Source organism: Crinia signifera, chromosome 9 (assembly GCF_055691185.1).
Source record: "Crinia signifera chromosome 9, ASM5569118v1, whole genome shotgun sequence".
Lineage (NCBI taxonomy): Eukaryota > Metazoa > Chordata > Amphibia > Anura > Myobatrachidae > Crinia > Crinia signifera.
The window spans coordinates 35,437,966-35,459,395 of record NC_139225.1 but is presented as its reverse complement, the minus strand read 5'-3'; the positions used below and the strand labels follow the sequence as shown (position 1 = coordinate 35,459,395).

At 45.9% G+C, this 21,430-nt stretch overlaps 1 protein-coding gene across 2 annotated transcripts in view; it reads left to right on the top strand.

The window, feature by feature from the left end:
- The first annotated feature begins 2,553 nt into the window (after nt 1-2,553).
- Nucleotides 2,554-21,430, top strand: part of PRICKLE3 (prickle planar cell polarity protein 3) — a 39,983-nt gene continuing 21,106 nt past the window's right edge. For both annotated transcript variants that reach the window (XM_083158810.1, XM_083158809.1), the window contains exon 1: nt 2,554-2,672. In XM_083158810.1, coding sequence (XP_083014936.1) covers nt 2,640-2,672 — 33 coding nt within the window. In that variant the 5' untranslated portion in view covers nt 2,554-2,639. The remainder of the gene's footprint in view (nt 2,673-21,430) is intronic.

The following is a 21,430-nucleotide window of genomic DNA, read 5'->3' as shown; positions in this document are numbered from 1 at the left end:
GTAACACCGGCATACACCCTACAATAACACTGCCCGTGTGTATCCCCGGAGAACAGACAGGTGTACAGAGAGAACCTGGGCGTATGAGCGGCATGCTATAAGCAAATACTCCTGCCGACCTCATTCACCGTTAGGAGCTCCTCCACGTATTTACAGCCGAAGTGCTACCGAATACAAATAAATAAACTGTAATATTCAGTAAAAATTCTAATATATGAACCAACCAATTTATTGTACCAATCTCCATTGTGGGTACACACTGGGCGATTGTGATAAGACGCATTTAATCACATGATAATAATTTTAAGGGGACTCACCCAGTAGGGGCCCACTGTATATTATCCCCACACCTTTTTCTCCAATACAATGATTATTGATGAACCAAACGCATCATAAACAGTGTCTTACACCATATCCACAGCCAACCAACAAACCAACTGTATTTATAAAAGCCAGAGTTTGGTAGTGTATGAGCGGCATATGCTATAGGCAAAATACCCGAATCCGCCTCACCAACCTCACTGCGGCCTCTTTCATACACCTACAGTGGCATATCTTTCTGTTGTAATGCAATTTAAGTGTAATACTCCATATCCAACCAATTTATTGCATAGGAAATTGCGTGTGGATACACACCAGGAGATTTGAAACAAGACACACCAAATCATCGTAAAATAAATGTGAGGGGGCCCGAACAGTGGGGATACTTGTGATATTATTGAAGGTAGTGATCAGTGCACCCATCGAGTGTGGCACTGATACAACCACTGTCCATAACTTTCATTAAGGGATATCGAAACACACTAAGCAAGGATTCATTCCTTTTTATCCTTACCTTGTCAAAACTTTACCCATGTATGTTATGTGTTTTATATGTCGCCATTTTAAGATGTAATAATTAAAAGTTAATTTTTATTAAAACCACCTCTCTTTACCAGTGCGCCACACTAATGACAGCCTTCTCTTTCTCAAAAATTGCAAATATATGCAGCCTAGCGCACAGGTCTGAATAAGGCCTAAATAACCAGCCAACCAGCTCCTAACTGTCATGTTGCAGGAAGTGTTTGAAAAATGACAGCATCATTTTCAGTTGTACACCGTATTACAGAGCGATGAGTGATGGCGGGCTTGCCGGCAGCCTGTGTTATCACGCATGTCATGCAGGGATGTTACATGATGCTCAGCTACTTACCTAGCACTGAATATGTCAGGTACGAGTAAATAAAACAAGCCCGTGCAAGTGGGTTTGGCGTACCATAAACACAAAGGGCCTCATCCACTGCAGCCTGACGTTCGGCTGCACCTGCGGGCCGCATTGAGTGCTTGTAGACTCTGTGATGGGTCAGTGGGCACAGCTTACAATGAGGTCAGGGTAATCTCCGGATGAGGTAAGTTGTCATTGTCTGTGAGTAACATAGGAAAATGAATGATGAAAATATCTTATGTTAAAAAAATATATTTTTAAATCATGTATAAATTTACATTAAAAAATATATTTTTTTTTTAATAAGTAAGTCTAAAATTCCAGGGTCATAGGGTTGATTTCAGGAAGGTTGACATGCATTGGGTCAAACACTGAAGGTCGACATGGTACTAGGTCGACATCTTATAAGGTCGAAATTAACTTAGGCCGACTGGGTCATTGCTGTGATAAGCATCAGTAATAAAGAACTGCTCTAGGGCTGGATCATAAATAGGCCCCTAGGTTAGTGAGCTGTATTATATGATACATTTCTATCCCCGTTTGAGCCAAATTCCCGCAGATAATTGAATTGCTGCTTACGGGCAAGGGCCCTTATTCAGATCTGATCGCAGTACAAATTTGTTCTCAACATGTGCCCTGCAGATGGGTCAAATGTAACATGTATAGAGAGAGTTCGATTTGTGTGAGTTATTTTGTTTCTGTGCAGGGTAAATACTGACTGCCTTATTTTTACACTGCTATCTATATTTCAGTTTTAACACACCCCACCTAAATGTAACTCTCTCTGTACTTGTTACATCTGCCCCACCTGCAGTGCACATGGTTTTGCCCATTTTGAGAACAAATTTGTACTGCGATCAGATCTGAATAAGGGCCAAGCTGGACTAAGCTTAAAAAAGTGAATAATGTACACTAATAAACAACCAGACAATCAGCCCCTAACTGTCATGTTACAGGCTGGTTTTGAAAAATGACAGGTAGAAGCTGATTGGCTGGTTATTTATCACTCTCTGCTTTATCACTTTTTGAAGCTTGATACCTCTAGAGCTAATAAAAGTCTTCGGGTGAATTTTAAACAAACATGAAAAAAATAATTTTTGTAGCAAATGTTTTGTCCCTTTTCTATGTGAATTTGGAGGTGTGGAAACAAGTGGCCCCTGATAACCAGTTTATTTTGGATAGAAATTCCCAAGGCCAGACACTGAAGAGTTAAAGAGACATCTATGTTCTGTACTATAAAAGCTGTTTCCGGGGGTGGTGTTCTCTCTCCCAAGCTAGGAGTGCCTGTCTTCTCTTTCCAGGTAGGGCTGGCTGCCTTTCCCCCTGGGGAGGTTCTGTCTTTTGTGTAGGGGTGGGGTCTGGTTTCAGGTGAACGGAACTGGAGACCAGGAAAGAGTTACAGGAACAGTCATCTGGAGGCATCCAGAGTGTGAGGATGTTCCGCAGTTCCAGGAGGCTTCGGTCTCAGGTAAGGTGGACAGCTACGTCTGGTATTCGGCATAGTGTCGATATACTGGTTCTCTCCTGTTATTCTTTGTCTGGGAGATGCTCACAAGTGCAGGCATGTGTGCCGCAGTCTCGCCCTCACTCCTTTCATCAGAGACACATCATCAAAAATGAAGAACAGTCTCCTGGGCAGAAAGCATCAGAGCCTTGTTTGTCTTTCGCTCCTCTTACTCATGTTGGTCTGGTGTGGAAGCATCACTTAGCATTGGATAAACTCACCAAGCCATAGGGGGGGGTTCTGTTTGCCCGGAAACCCCCTCCTCTTGGCAAGTGCCTTAAATTATGACAACAATAGAACTATGTAATATAGTATATATATAATAGGAGCAATAGAGGTGCCACCACATCATGCAGTGTAAGGGACAGAGCAGAGCTGCTGCGCATGCCTAGTGTACCAGCTTCGTCTACCACATTTACTGTGTGCACAGATCAGTGCCCTTAAATAACGCAATGAACCAGAGAGCAGCTGCCAGGAGCAAGAGACAGGAGCCTTACCATGAAGTGAGAGATTGTGAGCTTAGAAAGTGCAGTACTGGTTCTATTATGTTTGTGTATTTATATATTATGACATGTTTAAACTTTTTCTGACCACTTATCTTACCACGTGTACTGTTAAATATTAATACTGTATTTCATACGGTATCCAGTGTATAAAAAGACCAATTTTTAAGGCTGTTACTGCTCCCCCAGACTTGTAATTAGGCCCTTATTCTGGTTGACTCGCAAGACGGCAAATTCGCAGTCTTGCGAGTCCCCCAGAGGCCGCCCACCAAATGCCAGTCCACCTGCCCCTTTCCTTGCACGCTGCTTTCTTAACATAAACATCCATTCGCAGGCGATGTGGAAACACCCACATCATTCGATGGTCGCTGACACACATATTTAAGTGACTCTCAGGTCACTTAGATATGCGTGCACATTCGACAGCATCCACTTCACGGCCCGATTACCATGAGAACACACAGTGTTTTCATGGGAGCGACTATCCACCGCAGTCCCCCTTCCCCTGCCCACAGTCATGGGTGCATGTGCCCGCACGCACCCAGCATATACATGCATTTGCGCAGAAATGCGCATACGCATAACATTGGTCCTCCGTGCGAATGCACAAGGGTTGCAAACAGAACAGAATAAGGTCCTTACCCCAATACACTGCAGAGGGGAAGATTTTGGATTACATTTGGTAACCCCCTCTGAAAATCCTGCGTTTGCCACTGCAAACGGCACCAACCGCAGGTTATTGACAGTCGCTAGTAGTGCCGTGACGTGAGTTACGTCTGCTGTTATTTGGAGTGCCACCCAGAACCTGGGTAATGAAAACCTAATCCAGACACGGTGAGTTGTAATTCATGACTCTCACAGCACCGTCAATGCGATTTGAGCTTCATGACTGTAAAGTGTTATTCCTGTGCCTGGATCTGGGTTTGTAAAACCACAAAAGTCGTAAGCAGTAACTATGACGGATTTAATATATGTGTGGTTGGTGGGATGTTGCAATATGGCGGCCTAGAAGTGCGCCAACAGCTCTTTTTACCCTTTGTGGGGTTTCTTTGCTGTTGTTTTTCTTACAACGATTACTCCTGGACCTCACTGGTGGAGTGTCCTGGATGCATGCAGCAGCGAGACTTAGTTCGGCATCAGTGCCTCCAGATAGCTATTGCAGCGCAAATCAGGCTGCCTGACAACTCGCTGTTTTGGGGAGACATGTCTGACAACTATCAGGGCTCATAGATGTGCAAAAGTGTGAGCGTCACCTCAAAGTTCAACCTGACTTTTCTTTCTTTACATATAACTTTTCCATTAATGTCCTAAATGCTGCTCAGTGGGGGTTATTCTGGCTGATTCGCAAGGCCGCAAATTCGCAGCCTTGCGAGTCCACCAGAGCCCATCCTGTGAATGCAGGACCGCCCGCCCCCTCCTCACACCGCGGGTTTGCACGTAAGGCATGCAAATGGATGTTTACATTAACATTCATTTGCAGGCCAGAAGGAACATGCATGCATATTCGGGAGGAACTCATCGATGGTTCATGGCCGATGTCGAATACTTTTGCCATCGATGGGTGAGAACTAGATGGTTTCCCTCCATCGATGGAATAGCAAAAACGAAGGTTTTGCTTTTTTTTTTTCAAAGTGCCGGGACACGGAGCATAGCTCCACCCGATACCCGCGAAGCCCCGCCCCCGTGTTTTGATTGGTCCACAGGCCAATCAATCAAATACAATGGATGACCATCGATATGTAAAAATATCGATGGTCATCTATTGCAAAGTTAAGCACTATCGATGGCCGGTTGCAGAATTGCCATCGATGGCAATTGCAACGATGGCCATCCCTACCGGAGAGGAGACCAGATGCTGCATGTCAAGGGGACGGGACAAGGCTGACATCACTTAGCCTCACCCCCATGCCAGTCAAATGTGGCAATTCGGGGAGGGTAGGCAAGTATGGTCCAAGCACCTGCCAGATCCATTGTGTAGGTCCCGGGACTCGATGCTGTCTGTCTCCTATCCGGGCACTGGCGCTGTTCGCTAGGCTTGCACAGATCCCCACCATCGACAGAGGGGCTGAAATAGAGTTATCCTTGTTCAAAAGGGAATGTACTTGTCAGACATTAATACCATAAGAAGCGAAACAAGATCTAAAAGGAATAGTGATAAATCGCTATGACACATACTGTACTACAATATGACAAATAGAATTGGAGCATTTTTCTAGAAATGTCTGCCCTGTAGAATCATCTGATCCGCTGGTTTTTAGTTTAAAGGTACATTTATGTTTCATCAATTACAGCTTTATGACACACAGGGCCCTGGGGACATGTATCCTTCTAATGTGGTGACTGTACATCAATGACCCAGATGTGATGCTGTGGGAAGTTAATGTTTTCAAGTCACTTTTGGTCTAGCGTGACAGCTGTTATCCGCTTCCAGCAGAGAAGAGTATGATCCAAATCTCCTCAGAGACTCCATAAGATTTTATCTACCTGTCCGGAAACCGAACGCGTGCTCTTTACTGATCCCTAAGATTCCTGTTCTCACCATGGGCCTTATTCTAGTTCACTCTTTCTGACAAAATCCTTCTTAGATGGACAAAACCATGTGCACTGCAGGGGGACAGATGTAACATGTGCAGAGAGAATTAGATTTGGGTGAGTTATTTTGTTTCTGTGCAGGGTAAATACTGACTGCTTTATTTTTACGGGATGCAGTTAAAATCCCGGCAGTCGGGATCCCGGCGTTCAGAATCCCGACGCCGGAATCCCGACCGCCGAAATGCCGACACATTCTCCCTCATGGGGTGTCCACGACACCCCTGGAGGGAGAATAAATTAGCGTGGCGAGCGTAGCGAGGCACCGGGCCCGCTGTGTGGCGAGCGCAGCGAGCCCGCAAGGGGGGGGGGGCGATCCACGTCCCCCCCTTGTCGGCATTTCGGCTGTCGGGATTCCGGCGTCGGGATTCTGAACGCCGGGATCCCGACCGCCGGGATTCAATACTGAATCCTATTTTTACACTGCAATATAGATCTCCCTTTGAAGTAAAACCCCACCCAAATCTAATTCTTACTGCACAAGTTACATCTGCCCCAATTGCAGTGCACATGTTTTTTTCCATCTAAGAAGGATTTTGTCAGAAAGAGTGAACTAGAATAAGGCCCCATATTCCAAAACATAGTTACTAACACTCCTAAACTTCCAAATTTCAGTTGGCTCTCCTGGACTACTAATAGACTTGGGACGGGGTGCACCAAAGTCCATCGCTGCATCCCGCCACACATCACCGGGTACCACATTCTTAATAATCCCATATGCACTAGCATATGCGATTAATAATGCAAAGGACAGTTCCGTTGCGAGCAATAACGCAAAGGACAGCGATGCGGCTCCGTTGCTGGACTTCCGAGTCTGCGAGCTGAGAGTCCCTCTGTGCTGCGTATACAGAGTGACAAGAGCAGCCGCATGCTGGGAGGGATCTGTGACGGATTCCTCTGACAGATCCGCGAAACATCCCCGACAAAGTCACAGTGAAATCAAGAATGCCGCCGTCACTCCCTTCCCCCCAAGTGAACATGCCTGTGTTGTCTAGACTGCTCCCTCAAAAAGCTTGGTCCCGCCCACTAAAGCTCACTTGCCGCCCCTGTCGTGTGTGCAATTGTGCAGAGGAACAGGACCTAAGTCACACACAGATATACAAATCAGCACAGTCTCCTTGTGTGTCCCGGTCACATTGCATTGTGTCTAAGACACATTTTCTGTGAAAAATAGTAGAAGATTCTCACGCAACCTGTGTCCAAGGGGGGAGGGTGGGGGGGCTGTTTGTTGTGCAGGGTTGCCTACTGGAGAGGAGACTGATAACAGCACTTCGGGTGGGCGCGGCCTGATGTAAACGTCACCAAGCCCCACCCCACATATTACAGTAAATACCACAATTTTGGGGTCTTTGAGGAGGGGCCGGGGCCTTATGACACTATTTACATCTCTAGCCCCGCTAGGGAGATTTTTTTTTGGGGGGGGGGGGTCGCTGGTATCCAGGATGGTTGCCCACCTTTCCGGGGGGCCTTGAGGGGTAACCATTCCGGGAGGTTAAACAACCCTGTTGTCATGACTGCAGCAAAGACGTATGAGGACATAGCTGCAAAAGCCCCTATGCGCGAACAAGCACTGTTGTGTGATTTCTTGCTGCTGTAAAGCGCATCCATTGATGTGAGGCCCTGCACCACAAGATCACGGTTAATTGGATCAGAGTACGGACGTGATCTGTTTAACCTATGGATTCCTATGGCTCTTATGATCAGATAATTAAGTGCTCTATGTACGACAGGGGACCAGAGAAAGGTAACTGTGTCAACAGCAGGTATGGGTCATAGTGTTGACAGTAATTAGGTGGAAAGCCAATCGGTCAACATATAAAGGTCGACATAAGGTTTTTTTAGTGTCATGGCTGCGCTGGCTATGCTCCGGGCATGATGCCTTGCTAGGCTTGGAACACTATTATAATGTAACTCTTGGACAGTAAAGTATGAAAAACCACCATTTATTGAAGAAAATTGTGAAAAACTCATTTCAACCTTTTTTCATGTCGATCTTTTGTTCTTTTCCATGTTAACCTACTGCTTGGGTCAACCTGTTGACCATGTCCACCTAATGCAGTCATCATGTGTCGACCTAATTACTGTCAACCTATCGACCACATCCTGTCAACGGCCTAAAATTATTTTCCAAGCCTTTTAAAGGGTTTTATTGCGTGTATAAGCCATGATTCACAGTGACTTCCAGTTGTCCTGATATTAGGCCACACCCTTATCACCCTGAACCAAGCCCGATCAGATCCATAACCTATAAAGGTCACACTCTTGGCTCTCACGTCATGTCTCTTTATCCACCGGAGCTCTGCACAGCCCTGGGAAAATCACCAGGGTGGACTGATACGCATCACTGATCCTTAGACATTTCACCTCATGAAAGAAAATAATAAGCCAGTCCGTATATAACTTCTACCTGGCTGGTTCTTGGTACTCTACAATCATAACTAAGCTGACAATTTATCACCATCCGCATCTGAGGGGGCAGATGTGCTGTGATCACATCGGGCCAACTCGCAATGCGATAACTGACTACGGGGGTTGGGCAGCGGGAGACTGTACGATGAGTGGGACTTACTGCTGGAATCGGGCCGTATGGTACAGTATGCTAATACCTGACGGGTCTCTACTAACTGCTGATGTCTATTTATTATCAGTGTTTACTCATGTTGTGTTGTTTGATTGTATTTCTCCTCTGGAAACCCATAAAATAATTAGCAAAAAAGAAAGATTAGTAATAATGAGTGATAAGAAGAACATCGCTCGCTATTAAATATGCCCCATATACATACCAACAGTAATGTCATGGCACATGCCTTAAAGTCACGTTATTTTATATATTATATATATTATATATTATATGGGGAGCATGGATGGTGTAATGGTTAGCATTACTGCCTCACAGATCTGAGATCATGGGTTCTATTCCCACCATGGCCCAAACTGTTCAGAGTTTGTATATTCTCCCCATGCTTGCGTGGGTTTCCTCCTGGTACTTCGGTTTCCTCCCACAATCCAAAAATATACTGGAAGGTCAATTGACTCCCAACAAAATTAACCCTAGAACAGGGTTGCCGACCCTCCCGGAATTTCCGGGAGTCTCCCGAGAATCGGGTACCCCCTCCCGGCCCCCGGAAGGGTGGGCAACCCTCCCGGATTCAGGGGGGACCCCCGCTGACCCCCGGATCGCGGCATTAAAATGCTGCAATCCTCGGGTCTCAGAGGAGGGGGCGGAGCTAAAACGACAAAATCGCGTCATTTTAGCCCCGCCCCCTCCACGGAGATCCGTGAATTCGCTGCTTTAACAGCATGGGGCGGGGCTTAGTGATGTCACTCGTAAGCCCCGCCCCCTGAGCGGCTGCTGAAACTCTCCTCTCCGGGCTTCTCCCGGAGAGGAGAATCTTAAAGTCGGCAACCCTGCCCTAGAATGTACATGTGGTAGGGAATATGGATTGTAAGCTCTCTGTACAGCGCTGCAGAATATGTGTGCGCTATATAAATAACTGGTAATAAGTAAATTTATTACGGTCCACTGCAGTAGTGTTTTAAGAGAGGAGGAGTCACATGTGCAGACCCCTCCTCGTTGCTGGCCGCAGCGCTGTATTGCAGGGTTGCCAACCCTCCCAGAATGGCCGGCAGGGTCCCGGAAATCGGGTCCCCCTCCCGGAAAGGGGGGCAACCCTCCCGGAAAGCTGTCTGACTCCCAGGAACCCGCCCCCTCGACGGAGGATCCGTGGGTCAGATGACGCGAATTGCAGTAATGCCTGATATACTGGCATTACACGGCGGTGGGCGTGGCTAAATGACGCGACTGCTTTGGAGACGACCACAAGGCAGTCTGCCTCTGCCCCCGCCATGCCCCTTTTCCACTCGCAGCAGCGGCCCCGCCCCCTGCCTCACTGAGCTGGCTGCCTTCTCCCGGAAAAGGCAGCCAGCAAGTAGGCAAGTATGCTGTGTGGTAGGCAATGGGGGTCTCAGACCCTACTGCGCATGCGCAGATCTCCAGAAAAATGTCTCGGAAGCTATTTTTCCAGTGATTTCTGGTGCAGCAGCAGTGTGGAGTCTGAGCTTTAGAGCGCTTAGACTCTGTTATACATGTGCAGATTGTGTGAAAAATAGCGTGGCGGGCATTTTTCCGCAGATTTCTGCAGCGCTGCTGCCTCCGTCGCTGGATTCCAGAGGGTAAGTATTTAAAAATGGGTGCACCCATTATAAATATGCCACTGGTTCACTGGTATCCCACGTAACAAGAAATAATAGGCGGGAAAACAGCTCCCAGCGATGTACTACCAACCCAGAGCTGTAAGGATGGCCTTGGGGCAGTATTAGCTGTACTTACCTCTACCTTTACCTTATGGCTCTGGAACCATGTGGGGGGAAATGCTGTGTCTTTTCCCCTAGTGCCATGATTGCTGTTCTAGCGCTTGGAGTGTCAGTAAGAGGATCTGAGCAGCAGCTAGTATGCCGGATGTATGTGGACCCCATAGTTAACTATTTAATGCCTTCCATCATTTCTTAGGGAAGATGAATTACCTCATGAGGAGCACCTGGCATTTTACACGTCTCTCCCCTTTGTTTTGGCTTTGATCTCTACCTGTCATCTGATAACAGCGAATGTGCCCTCGGGAAATGCACAGGACCAGAATTACCGGTGTTTTTGACCAATTAAAGTTTATGTTTACAGCTTCCTTATACTTAAAGCTGAGAACCGGGAGATTCTAGGGGCTCTGTGCTGTCTCATCTGGCCTTGCAGCTACGCAATTCCCATCATGTCATCCTTACAGACCTTTTACCTTATAAGGCCTGTACAATAAAACAATAGCATTCGGTTGGCACGCAGATAAAGAGAAATGTCATTTTGTTGTATGGGTCATTTTTTATTAACTCTTTGAGTGGCAAATTTGCTGAGAGCGATCCTCAAAATATCCGCTAAAAATGCCGGCACCCCTTATAGCGACTATTCTTTTAGTATAAATAAATACAAATACAGCCGAGTCAATTAACTGAAGCTTAGTTAAATGTTGCACCCCAAAAGAGAACAGTGTCTGTGAGCGGCGCTGCCATTTTTAACGGATATTTGAGGATCTCAATGTTGGAACTCAAAGGGTTTAATAAAGAGGTTTGCTTGGCAATTTTCACACCTAGTTTGACAAGTTCTGTTGGCACTCAAAGGGTTAATGTTAAATTTTACAGCCTGCCCCAGCTCCTCTTTACCCATGTGCTATGCCCCCACCGTCACTGCTTATTACCTCAGCAGGCAAGAGGCTGGGCATGGATCCTCTGCTCATCATCGAATGTTGTGGGCTATGACATCATAACCAGGTGCCGCACAACCAGTCCCTGAAGAACATGGCGGTGCAGCAGCAAGGAATTCACATGTTCGTATATGAAGCGAACAGCTCACAGTGTAGTTCGTCACCAAATGAGTAACAAATATTCACTATTCATTGTTTCAGGTGCCCCAAAAATATGGGTGCTCCAGGCAACTGTCTACATTTGCTGAATAGTAGCCCTGTGACATATTGTGTGCAAGGTTTGAATGTGGTGCTGGGTCAACATGCATTAGGTCGACATGGTTAAAAGATCGGCACAAGCAATATGATGACATGGAAAGGGTCGACATTGGTTTTTCAGGTTTTTTTTTTTATAAGGGGGGAATGCAAGGGGACACAGTATACTTATACAATGTCCATGTCGACTTATGCAAACATAGACACAAAAAACCATGAAACACGTACTTCGGCCTTTTCTGTGTCGACTTATTGGTTGCGTTTACCTTTTGACCATGTCGACCTAATACGGCATCGGCAGCCTGCGTTCCCAAGAGAATGCTTAGCGTTGTCATGGGGACGCCCATAAAATCAAATTTCCCTGCTCCGGCTCCTGCCCATGTGAAACTCGCCAAAGGTGTTCGCACAGGAGGCCTACACATGTGCAAATACGTGCATGCACAGACCCCTCACCATTGGAACAGGCCAAAGTCCCCCCGTTACTAATTAACCTGCCCAGATAATAAGAAATGTATCCAATTTGCAAAATAACAAAGATGAATACTGTGCAGTGGATTAATATTGAAATCTATTGAAATTTCCAGGAACAAATGTTAATTACCTGTCACTGTCCCATTAAATTTGGGACGGGTCTGAGTTAATAGATAGAAAGGGACAAATGTAGTTGGGTGTGAGAATCAGGAAGTGAGAGATGTTGGGAGAGTTTGGCACCGATCATTTACATGGCAAACCATCCTGGTATTGCAGTGTAAATGATTGCTGCTTTGAAAAATGGGAAAACTCTCCCAAAATCTCTAACTTTCTAATTCTCACACCCTATTACATACCTCCCAACTGTCCCGCTTTTCGCGGGAACGTTCCTTTTTTTTGGGACATTCCCACATCCCGCCTAGGGCTGGCAGTGTCCCGCGGCGGTAGGGGGGGGGAGTTGGCACAGTGTCACCCCCCTGTCACTATCTCCCCAGCCACAAATGCTACAGAATAGACGTGTGCGCATGTGAGAGATGATCGCCATGCCCCCACAGCGTTGAAAATGGGGGAGTGGCCTCGTTGGATAGGCCACACCTCATATCACTAGGCCACACCCCCAATGCTGCGAGATGTGTCCCTCTTCACAGCATACAAATGTTTGGAGGTATGCTAATTACATTTGGCCCCTCATCTAAAACAGAACTCCCATTTTAGTAATTTCCCCCTTATGCTGCTATCCCACTGCCTAAACGGGCAATGACCCGGTATTTGTAAACGGGTCTTTAAACGGGTAAGAGCCATAAAGACCCTTTCCCACTGCAGCTCTTAAATGGTAAATTGCCATTTAAATATCGTTTTTGTCACATTCACATTGTACCCATTTAAACCACAAGGCAACCCGTTTAAAGCCATTGTAAACATTGGCTGTCATATAAATGGACTTTTCTTGCCCCACTGTACAGTCATCACATGCAGGAAGCCATTCATGTTCTTAACCTTTATTATTATTATTATTATTATTACCATATACCGTTTCAGAGCCTTTCCCACTAGCAAAAAACGGCTCTTAAATGGGTAAAACACTGCTTTTTACCCATTTAACAAATACCGGTATTTGTTAAACGGGTAAAGCAACCTGGAGCTTTCCCACTGCAGCTCTACCCGTTTAAAAAGGCAAAAAACCCCGGGAATTTACCATTTAAGAGCTGCAGTGGGAAAGGGGTATTAGAGTCCAGAGTGCTGATGAATTAGTCCCATTTTTGAGGAAAACTTTCAGACCGGAAGCGACTAAATATTAATGTTATTGAGCAGTATTGGTGTAACTATAGCACTGCAGCCCCCGCGACCGCGGGGGGGGGGGGGGGGGGGGGGGGCGCTGTGCATGTGCGGGCGCCGGGGGCTGCAGTGCTATAGTTACACCCCGCCGGCATCCCCCGCAGTCTTTACCTGTCTTCAGTACGCGGCGCTGGTCCCGGCTCCCTTCTTCTGCTATGAGGACCACCACAAAATGTCCGCCCCCATTTAGCAGACAGTTGTCTGCTGTATGGGGGCGGACATTTTGTGGTAGTCCTCATAGCAGAAGAAGGGAGCCGGGACACCAGCGCCGCGTACTGAACGTAGGTAAGACTGCGGGGGATGGCGGGGTTGATGCGGCGGGGTTGATGAGGTGAGCGGACGGGCGCCCGGGCGCCCTCCCGTTAACGGCAGGGGGCGCCCAAAATGTAGTTACGCCCCTGTTATTGAGGTTAAATACTTTAGGAACAAACAATCAAAAGCCCAAATTCTATGAATACATTTTTTACACTTTTTTTTTTCAATGAAAAAAAAAAAATATCCATAACCAAAACTGGTCATGGCAGTTTGACAAATCCAAACCCAAAACCACACAACGAATCAGAGCCAAATACAAGCCCAAATCTACAAATCTAGCACAAATGGACGGGCGCACATCTCTAGTCCCTGCACATCATGGACAAGCTGCACCAAGCTTCAAAAAGTGATAAACTAGAGAGTGACAAACAGCCAGCCAATCAGCTCCTAACTGATATGTTACAGGTTGGGTTTGAAAAATGACAGGTAGGAGCTGATTGGCTGGTTGTTTATTACTCATTGCGTTATCACTTTTTGAAGCTTGACACATCTGGCCCTTTCTATTATTTTTATTTTTGGCACACTAAGGAGATCCAGATTTTGCAAAGTACTTTCAACCTTAATGAACCTAATTACCACATTTTGTTAAATGTCCAAGCTAATTTTTATTTCTATCAACACAAATTAAACCAATAATTAATCATAGGAAGTTTTCGGACCTATTTATGAACAAAGCTCAATCCAGACAAGATACTATACTGGTGATTAAGGGATGGTGTAAAACTATTTGGGAACAATCGATGGTGACTGTAAACCCTTTTGTAAGGGAATCATTGATATTGTCATCCATCGATGGTCACCCCTGCTTTAATGTTCACTGAATTGCAGGCCAATAAGTGTCTGGGGGCGTGTTTTCCCAGGTGTCAGGGGAGGTGCTATGCTTTGATTCCCAACACCTCGGGAAAGAAATAAATATTCAATAGCTCTGTATCATCAATGGTGGGAAACCATGTGGTTCTCTCCCACCAATGGTAAAGGTAGATACCATTGGTTATAGACCATCGATGATTTCATCATTAATGGTAATGGCCATCCCTGGAAAGTGGGCTAACACCATCGGACGTCTGTCTTATTTCATCCACAGCAAAATGATTCAAATTGACTCAACTTTAATTCTTTACTGCTGCAGATTTTCTGGGGAGAGAATTTCCTAGACTGTATTGCTAAAGCTTGCCAAAATAATATATAACCACCAGAATAATGCTGACATTATCCACATTTCTAATTTTTGCCTCCAACCCCAAGCTATACATTTTAAGCAGCCCCATCATATACACATTGATATAATTGTGCTCTTGGGGTTGTTCCTCCAGAAGATAAGAGTGATGTCACAGAGTAGTTGTTTTGTCTCTGAAGCATGCCAACGTTGTTCAAGGTTTCTCTCTGCTGCTATGTAACCTTTGTTCTGAGACTCTGCTTCATTATGTTGTGTTTCTGGTCAAGGAGAATGTTCATTCAATCAGCGCTTCCTGTGCATTGTATGAGGTGTGACCAAAAGCAAAAATACTTTATGGATAAAGTGACCCCTCCTATTTTATTCAACTGGTAATGCTGTTATTATATGGCTGCTAGGTGGCGCTGTTCTTTTACCGTCTACGACATTTAGCTGTTCAAGCAAGTATTTTAACATCTGAAATTGACATAGGGAGATGCAGTCCAGGCTTTAGAGTAGCAGCAGGTAAATTAGATCCAGTCCAGGTTTTCTAAATTGATGTTATCAAGGTTTGGCTGATTATCAGCACCTGTTGCTTCCTGTTATATGTGTGCCCAGGTGCTGGAGGTCATTGCTCCCAATGTTGAAAAGCAGCTTTGTGATGGGCTGGTAATGTAATATTACGTTAGGTGCTTTGGAGTGTACCCTGACTGTGAAATCTGTGGACAACCCTTTGATGCAGTAACCAAAATCTGATTGGTTGCCTATAGCAATATGTTATCTGAAATTATAACTCCCATTTTAGTAAATAAACTCCACCACAAAATGTCCGCCCCCATTTAGCAGACAGTTGTCTGCTGTATGGGGGCGGACATTTTGTGGTAGTCCTCATAGCAGAAGAAGGGAGCCGGGACACCAGCGCCGCGTACTGAACGTAGGTAAGACTGCGGGGGATGGCGGGGTTGATGCGGCGGGGTTGATGAGGTGAGCGGACGGGCGCCCGGGCGCCCTCCCGTTAACGGCAGGGGGCGCCCAAAATGTAGTTACGCCCCTGTTATTGAGGTTAAATACTTTAGGAACAAACAATCAAAAGCCCACAGGAGTGTACCCTGACTGTGAAATCTGTGGACAACCCTTTGATGCAGTAACCAAAATCTGATTGGTTGCCTATAGCAATATGTTATCTGAAATTATAACCAGGGCCGGTGCAAGAGTTTTTGGCACCCTAGGCAAAACCTCTTCTGACTCCCCCCCCCCCCCCCCATTAACCCTTAAGAAAGAGGCATTATTTATTTATTTAAAGTTTCTTATATAGCGCAGCAGATTCCGTTGCGTTTTACAAATGTTGAGAACTCTGCAAGAACAAACTGGGTAAAACAGACATTCATGGAGGAAGGAGGGCCCTGCTGCAAACAGGAAACATTCCAAATCTTCTGTGTGTATATTTCAGACATGTGTGTATATACATATACATGTGTATGTATGTATATATATATATATATATATATATATATATATATATATATATATATATATATATATATATATATATAGATATAGATATAGATATATATATATCATACACAAATATATTATAATCCCCTCCCCCAGGCAGCCACTACTGCAAGTGCCAATGTGCCATACCTTAACAAGAAGAAGCTGAACATTGGTGGGGGGGAAGGCTGCTCTTTGATTGATGCCCCAGTACTGTTACAGCCAGGGGCGGATTGGAGACTAAAAGTGGCCCTGGAAAATTTCTGGCAGTGGCTTCATGTGAGCGGCAACCATTCAATTATGGCCGCTCTCATACATACATACATACATACACCCTGCCGCTCTCATACATGCACCTGTTCCCTGCCGCTCTCATACATACATACACCCTGCCGCTCTCATACATACATACATACACCCTGTCGCTCTCATACATACACCCTGCCACTCTCATACATACATACACCCTGCCGCTCTCATACATACACCTGTTCCCTGCCGCTCTCATACATACATACACCCTGCCGCTCTCATACATACATACATACACCCTGCCGCTCTCATACATACATACATACACCCTGTCGCTCTCATACATACACCCTGCCACTCTCATACATACATACACCCTGCCGCTCTCATACATACATACACCCTGTCGCTCTCATACATACATACATACATACACCCGGTCGCTCTTATACATACATACATACATACATACATGGTCCCTGCCATTCTCATACATACACCCTGCGACTCTCACATATACATACATGCACACACCCAGTCCCTGCCGCTCTCATACATACATACACCCTGCCGCTCTCATACATACATACACCCTGCCGCTCTCATACATACATACATGGTCTCTGCCGCTCTCATACATACATACACCCTGCCGCTCTCATACATACATACATGGTCCCTGCCGCTCTCATACATACATACACCCTGCCGCTCTCATACATACATACACCCTGCCGCTCTCATACATACATACACCCTGCCGCTCTCATACATACATACATACACCCTGCCGCTCTCATACATACATACATGGTCTCTGCCGCTCTCATACATACATACACCCTGCCGCTCTCATACATACATACATACATGGTCCCTGCCGCTCTCATACATACATACACCCTGCCGCTCTCATACATACATACACCCTGCCGCTCTCATACATACATACATACACCCTGCCGCTCTCATACATACACCTGTTCCCTGCCGCTCTCATACATACATACACCCTGCCGCTCTCATACATACATACATACACCCTGTCGCTCTCATACATACATACATACATACATACACCCTGTCGCTCTCATACATACATACATACACCCGGTCGCTCTTATACATACATACTTACACCCGGTCACTGCCGCTCTCATACATACATACATACATGGTCCCTGCCATTCTCATACATACACCCTGCCACTCTCACATATACATACATGCACACACCCAGTCCCTGCCGCTCTCATACATACTGTGGGGTTTTAGCATCAAACGGGTAGGCACAGGTGAGGATTTGGCACAGACTTAGACAGTGACATCACGGCTTGGGTCCAAAACAGGGCTTGCCTGAGTTTTATTGCAGCACTCAGAGCAAGAAACTAACCACAGCCTTTACACTTCAGGCAAAACAGAAAACAAAACCTGCTCGTCTGAGCTCTAACTAAACAGAATAAACGTCCCTCTCTATACCAGGGCCACACTATGTGACACTGGACACATACAGCAGATATAGATCCAGTAATGCAGTACTTACAGCCTTGTCTCTCTCTAGCAGCAGCTTACTGCCTCCAACACCCAGGGAGAGAGAGAGCACTATGGAAAGGGCTGACTCCTTTTTAAAAGAATCAGGTGCTCTCCTGATTACCAGCCCAGGACAGAACACCCTTTGTAAGCTGGAGCTTACCACACAGATTGAAATAGCCTGCAGTCTATATGCCATAAGACAGGATTCTAGGGGAAAGGTACCTGCCGTCTATGACTTTCCCTGCCACTGTCTTACATACCCTCCCCCTCTGTTCGAACCTGTGGGGTCGGACACTGTCTGCCAACTGGCAGTATGTTCGGGATAGGGCATCGGCATTACCCTGAAGCCTTCCTGCTCTGTGTTCCACTGTAAATTTGAAATTTTGCAAATTGAGAAACCATCTCGTGACCCTTGCATTTCTCTCTTTGGCTTGGTACATCCATATAAGTGGGGAGTGGTCAGTGATTAATCTAAAGGAGCGTCCTAAGAGATAGTACTTTAGGGATTCAAGGGCCCACTTGATTGCTAAGCACTCCCGCTCAACTATACTGTAGTTTCTCTCCGCAGGTGTGAGCTTCCTGCTCAAATATGTTACCGGGTGTTCCTCTCCACCAACTTCTTGGGAGAGGACAGCACCTAGTCCCACATCAGAAGCATCAGTCTGTACGACAAACTCTTTTTTAAAATCTGGAGTGATCAGGACTGGTTGATTACAAAGGGCCACTTTTAATTCTTGGAATGCCCTTTCAGCCTCTGGGTTCCAGCTGACCATAACTGCCTTACCTCCTTTGGTAAGATCGGTAAGGGGCGCTGCCATGGTTGCAAACTGGGGAATGAACCTACGGTAATACCCCAGAATTCCCAAAAAAGCCCTGACTTGTTTTTTTGTCGAAGGACGAGGCCAGTTTTGGATAGCCTCCACTTTATTTATTTGAGGCTTTATTATACCTCTCCCGATAACATACCCCAGGTAACGTGCCTCCTCGAGGCCTAAAGTACACTTTTGTGGGTTCGCTGTCAACCCCGCCTCTCTGAGGGAATTTAGGACCGCCTGGACTTTGGGTAAATGACTCTTCCAGTCATCACTAAAAATTATGATGTCGTCTAGATATGCCGAGGCATACTGACGATGGGGTTTAAGAACAATGTCCATTAACCTTTGAAAAGTTGCTGGAGCCCCATGCAACCCAAAAGGCAAACAGAGATATTGAAACAGACCATCGGGGGTGACAAACGCTGTTTTCTCTTTGGCACTATCGGTAAGAGGTACTTGCCAGTAACCTTTAGTTAAGTCGAGGGTAGAGAAATATCTAGCATGACCAAGTCTTTCAATTAACTCATCAACTCTTGGCATTGGGTAGGCATCAAATTTTGATACCTCGTTCAGCTTCCGGAAGTCATTACAGAAGCGCAAAGAGCCATCTGGTTTTGGAATTAATACAATCGGGCTTGACCACTCACTTTTAGACTCCTCGATAACCCCTAGGTCTAACATTTTCTGGACCTCCCCAGATATGGCCTGTCTACGCGCTTCTGGTACTCTATAGGGTTTTAAGCGTACCCGAACTCCAGGTTCGGTGACAATGTCATGTTTTATGGCTGTGGTGCGCCCTGGAAGTTCTGAGAACACATCATAATTCCTTTGTACTAACTCTTTAGTTTCCTGCTTCTGGGATTTGGACAGGGTCTCTGACACACGCACCTCTGGGCTATCACTAGAGGGGGCACTTACAGCTGTCAGAGCCTCTCTGTCTTTCCAGGGTTTAATTAAGTTCACATGGTACAACTGTTCTTGCTTCCGTTTACCTGGTTGATACACTTTATAATTTACACTTCCCACTTTTTCGATGATCTCATAAGGCCCTTGCCACTTAGCAAGAAATTTGCTTTCTACGGTGGGCACTAATACCAACACGCGATCACCTGGGTTAAAGCTTCTTACCCTGGCTGACCTGTTATACACTCGACTTTGTGCTTCTTGGGACTGCTCTAAGTGTTCCCTGACTATAGGCATGACCGCAGCAATTCTGTCTTGCATAAGAGAAATATGCTCAATGACACTCTTGTAGGGTGTAGTCTCCTGTTCCCAAGTTTCCTTTGCTATATCAAGCAGTCCACGAGGATGTCTGCCATATACTAGCTCAAAAGGGGAAAAACCTGTGGATGATTGGGGCACCTCACGAACCGCAAACATCAAATAAGGCAGAAGACAGTCCCAGTCCTTCCCATCTTTGCTCACTACCCTCTTCAACATCCCCTTTAATGTTTTATTAAACCTTTCCACAAGACCGTCAGTTTGTGGGTGATACACCGATGTACGGAGATGCTTAATTTTCAACAGTTTACACAACTCTTTCATGACTTTAGACATGAAGGGGGTTCCTTGATCGGTAAGGATCTCTTTGGGTATGCCGGTACGGGTAAACATGTTGAAGAGCTCTTTTGCTATGGACTTTGAAGAGGTATTCCGCAAAGGAATAGCCTCAGGGTAACGAGTGGCGTAATCCAACACCACGAGAATATACTGAAATCCCCTTGAGGATTTTACCAAAGGGCCGACCAGGTCCATTGCAATCCTGTCAAAGGGCACTTCAATAATAGGTAACGGAACCAGGGGACTTCTAAAATGTGTCATGGGAGCAGTCAGCTGACAGTCAGGGCAGGACTTACAGTAGTCTTCTACTGCGCGGTGAACCCCGGGCCAGTAAAACCGTTGCAACACGCGTTGTGTGGTCTTTTCAGTACCTAAGTGTCCTCCCATCGCGTGTTTGTGAGCAAGGTCTAAGACCATTCTACGGTATGGCCGGGGCACCGCCAGCTGCTCAACTATCTCCCCACAGATTTTATCTACCCGATACAGTAGATCCTGGTTAATGGCCATATATGGGAACTCTTTGTCAGCATTGGGGTATTGGGGCTCACCATTTATGACTTTAGGATTTTCCCTAGCTCTTAATAAGGTGGGATCTCTAAGTTGAGCAGTCCCAAAATTATCACGTGACATCTCTAGTTCAGGCATATCACACGCTTCTTCCTGCTCCTCAGCTTCACCTGCAAGAACAGCTAGGGGAAAACTGTCAGATTCAATAGTGGTCACCCCTACCGTTTGAACCTCAGTATCCTGATCAAAAGGCTCAGGACTAATCACAGGGCACACATTCTCATTATTAACATCATTTCTAGTGCAGTGTACATTCTTTTTCCACAAGTCCCAGAACAATGGGAAGTCTCTTCCCAGGATCACACTATGCATCAGGGTCTCTACCACGCCCACTTCATGGGACACAGTTCCACAAGTACTCTTTAGCTGGACTAAAGCTGTGGGATACTCCTTGGTGTCCCCATGTATGCACAAGACCCCTATGTAACGTCCTGTGAGTGTCCCAGGGTCTACCAAGCTGGCATGGATGAGAGTAACTAAACTCCCAGAGTCCAGAAGAGCCCTCCCGGGATAACCATCCACCTTTACATGACATATTTGCTGTCCAGTTTCTGACACAGTCTCAGCAGAGAAAACAGAACGTGCATATAAAGAGCTTCGCCAGGCTGTATCACACTCCATTGGCTCAGAAGTA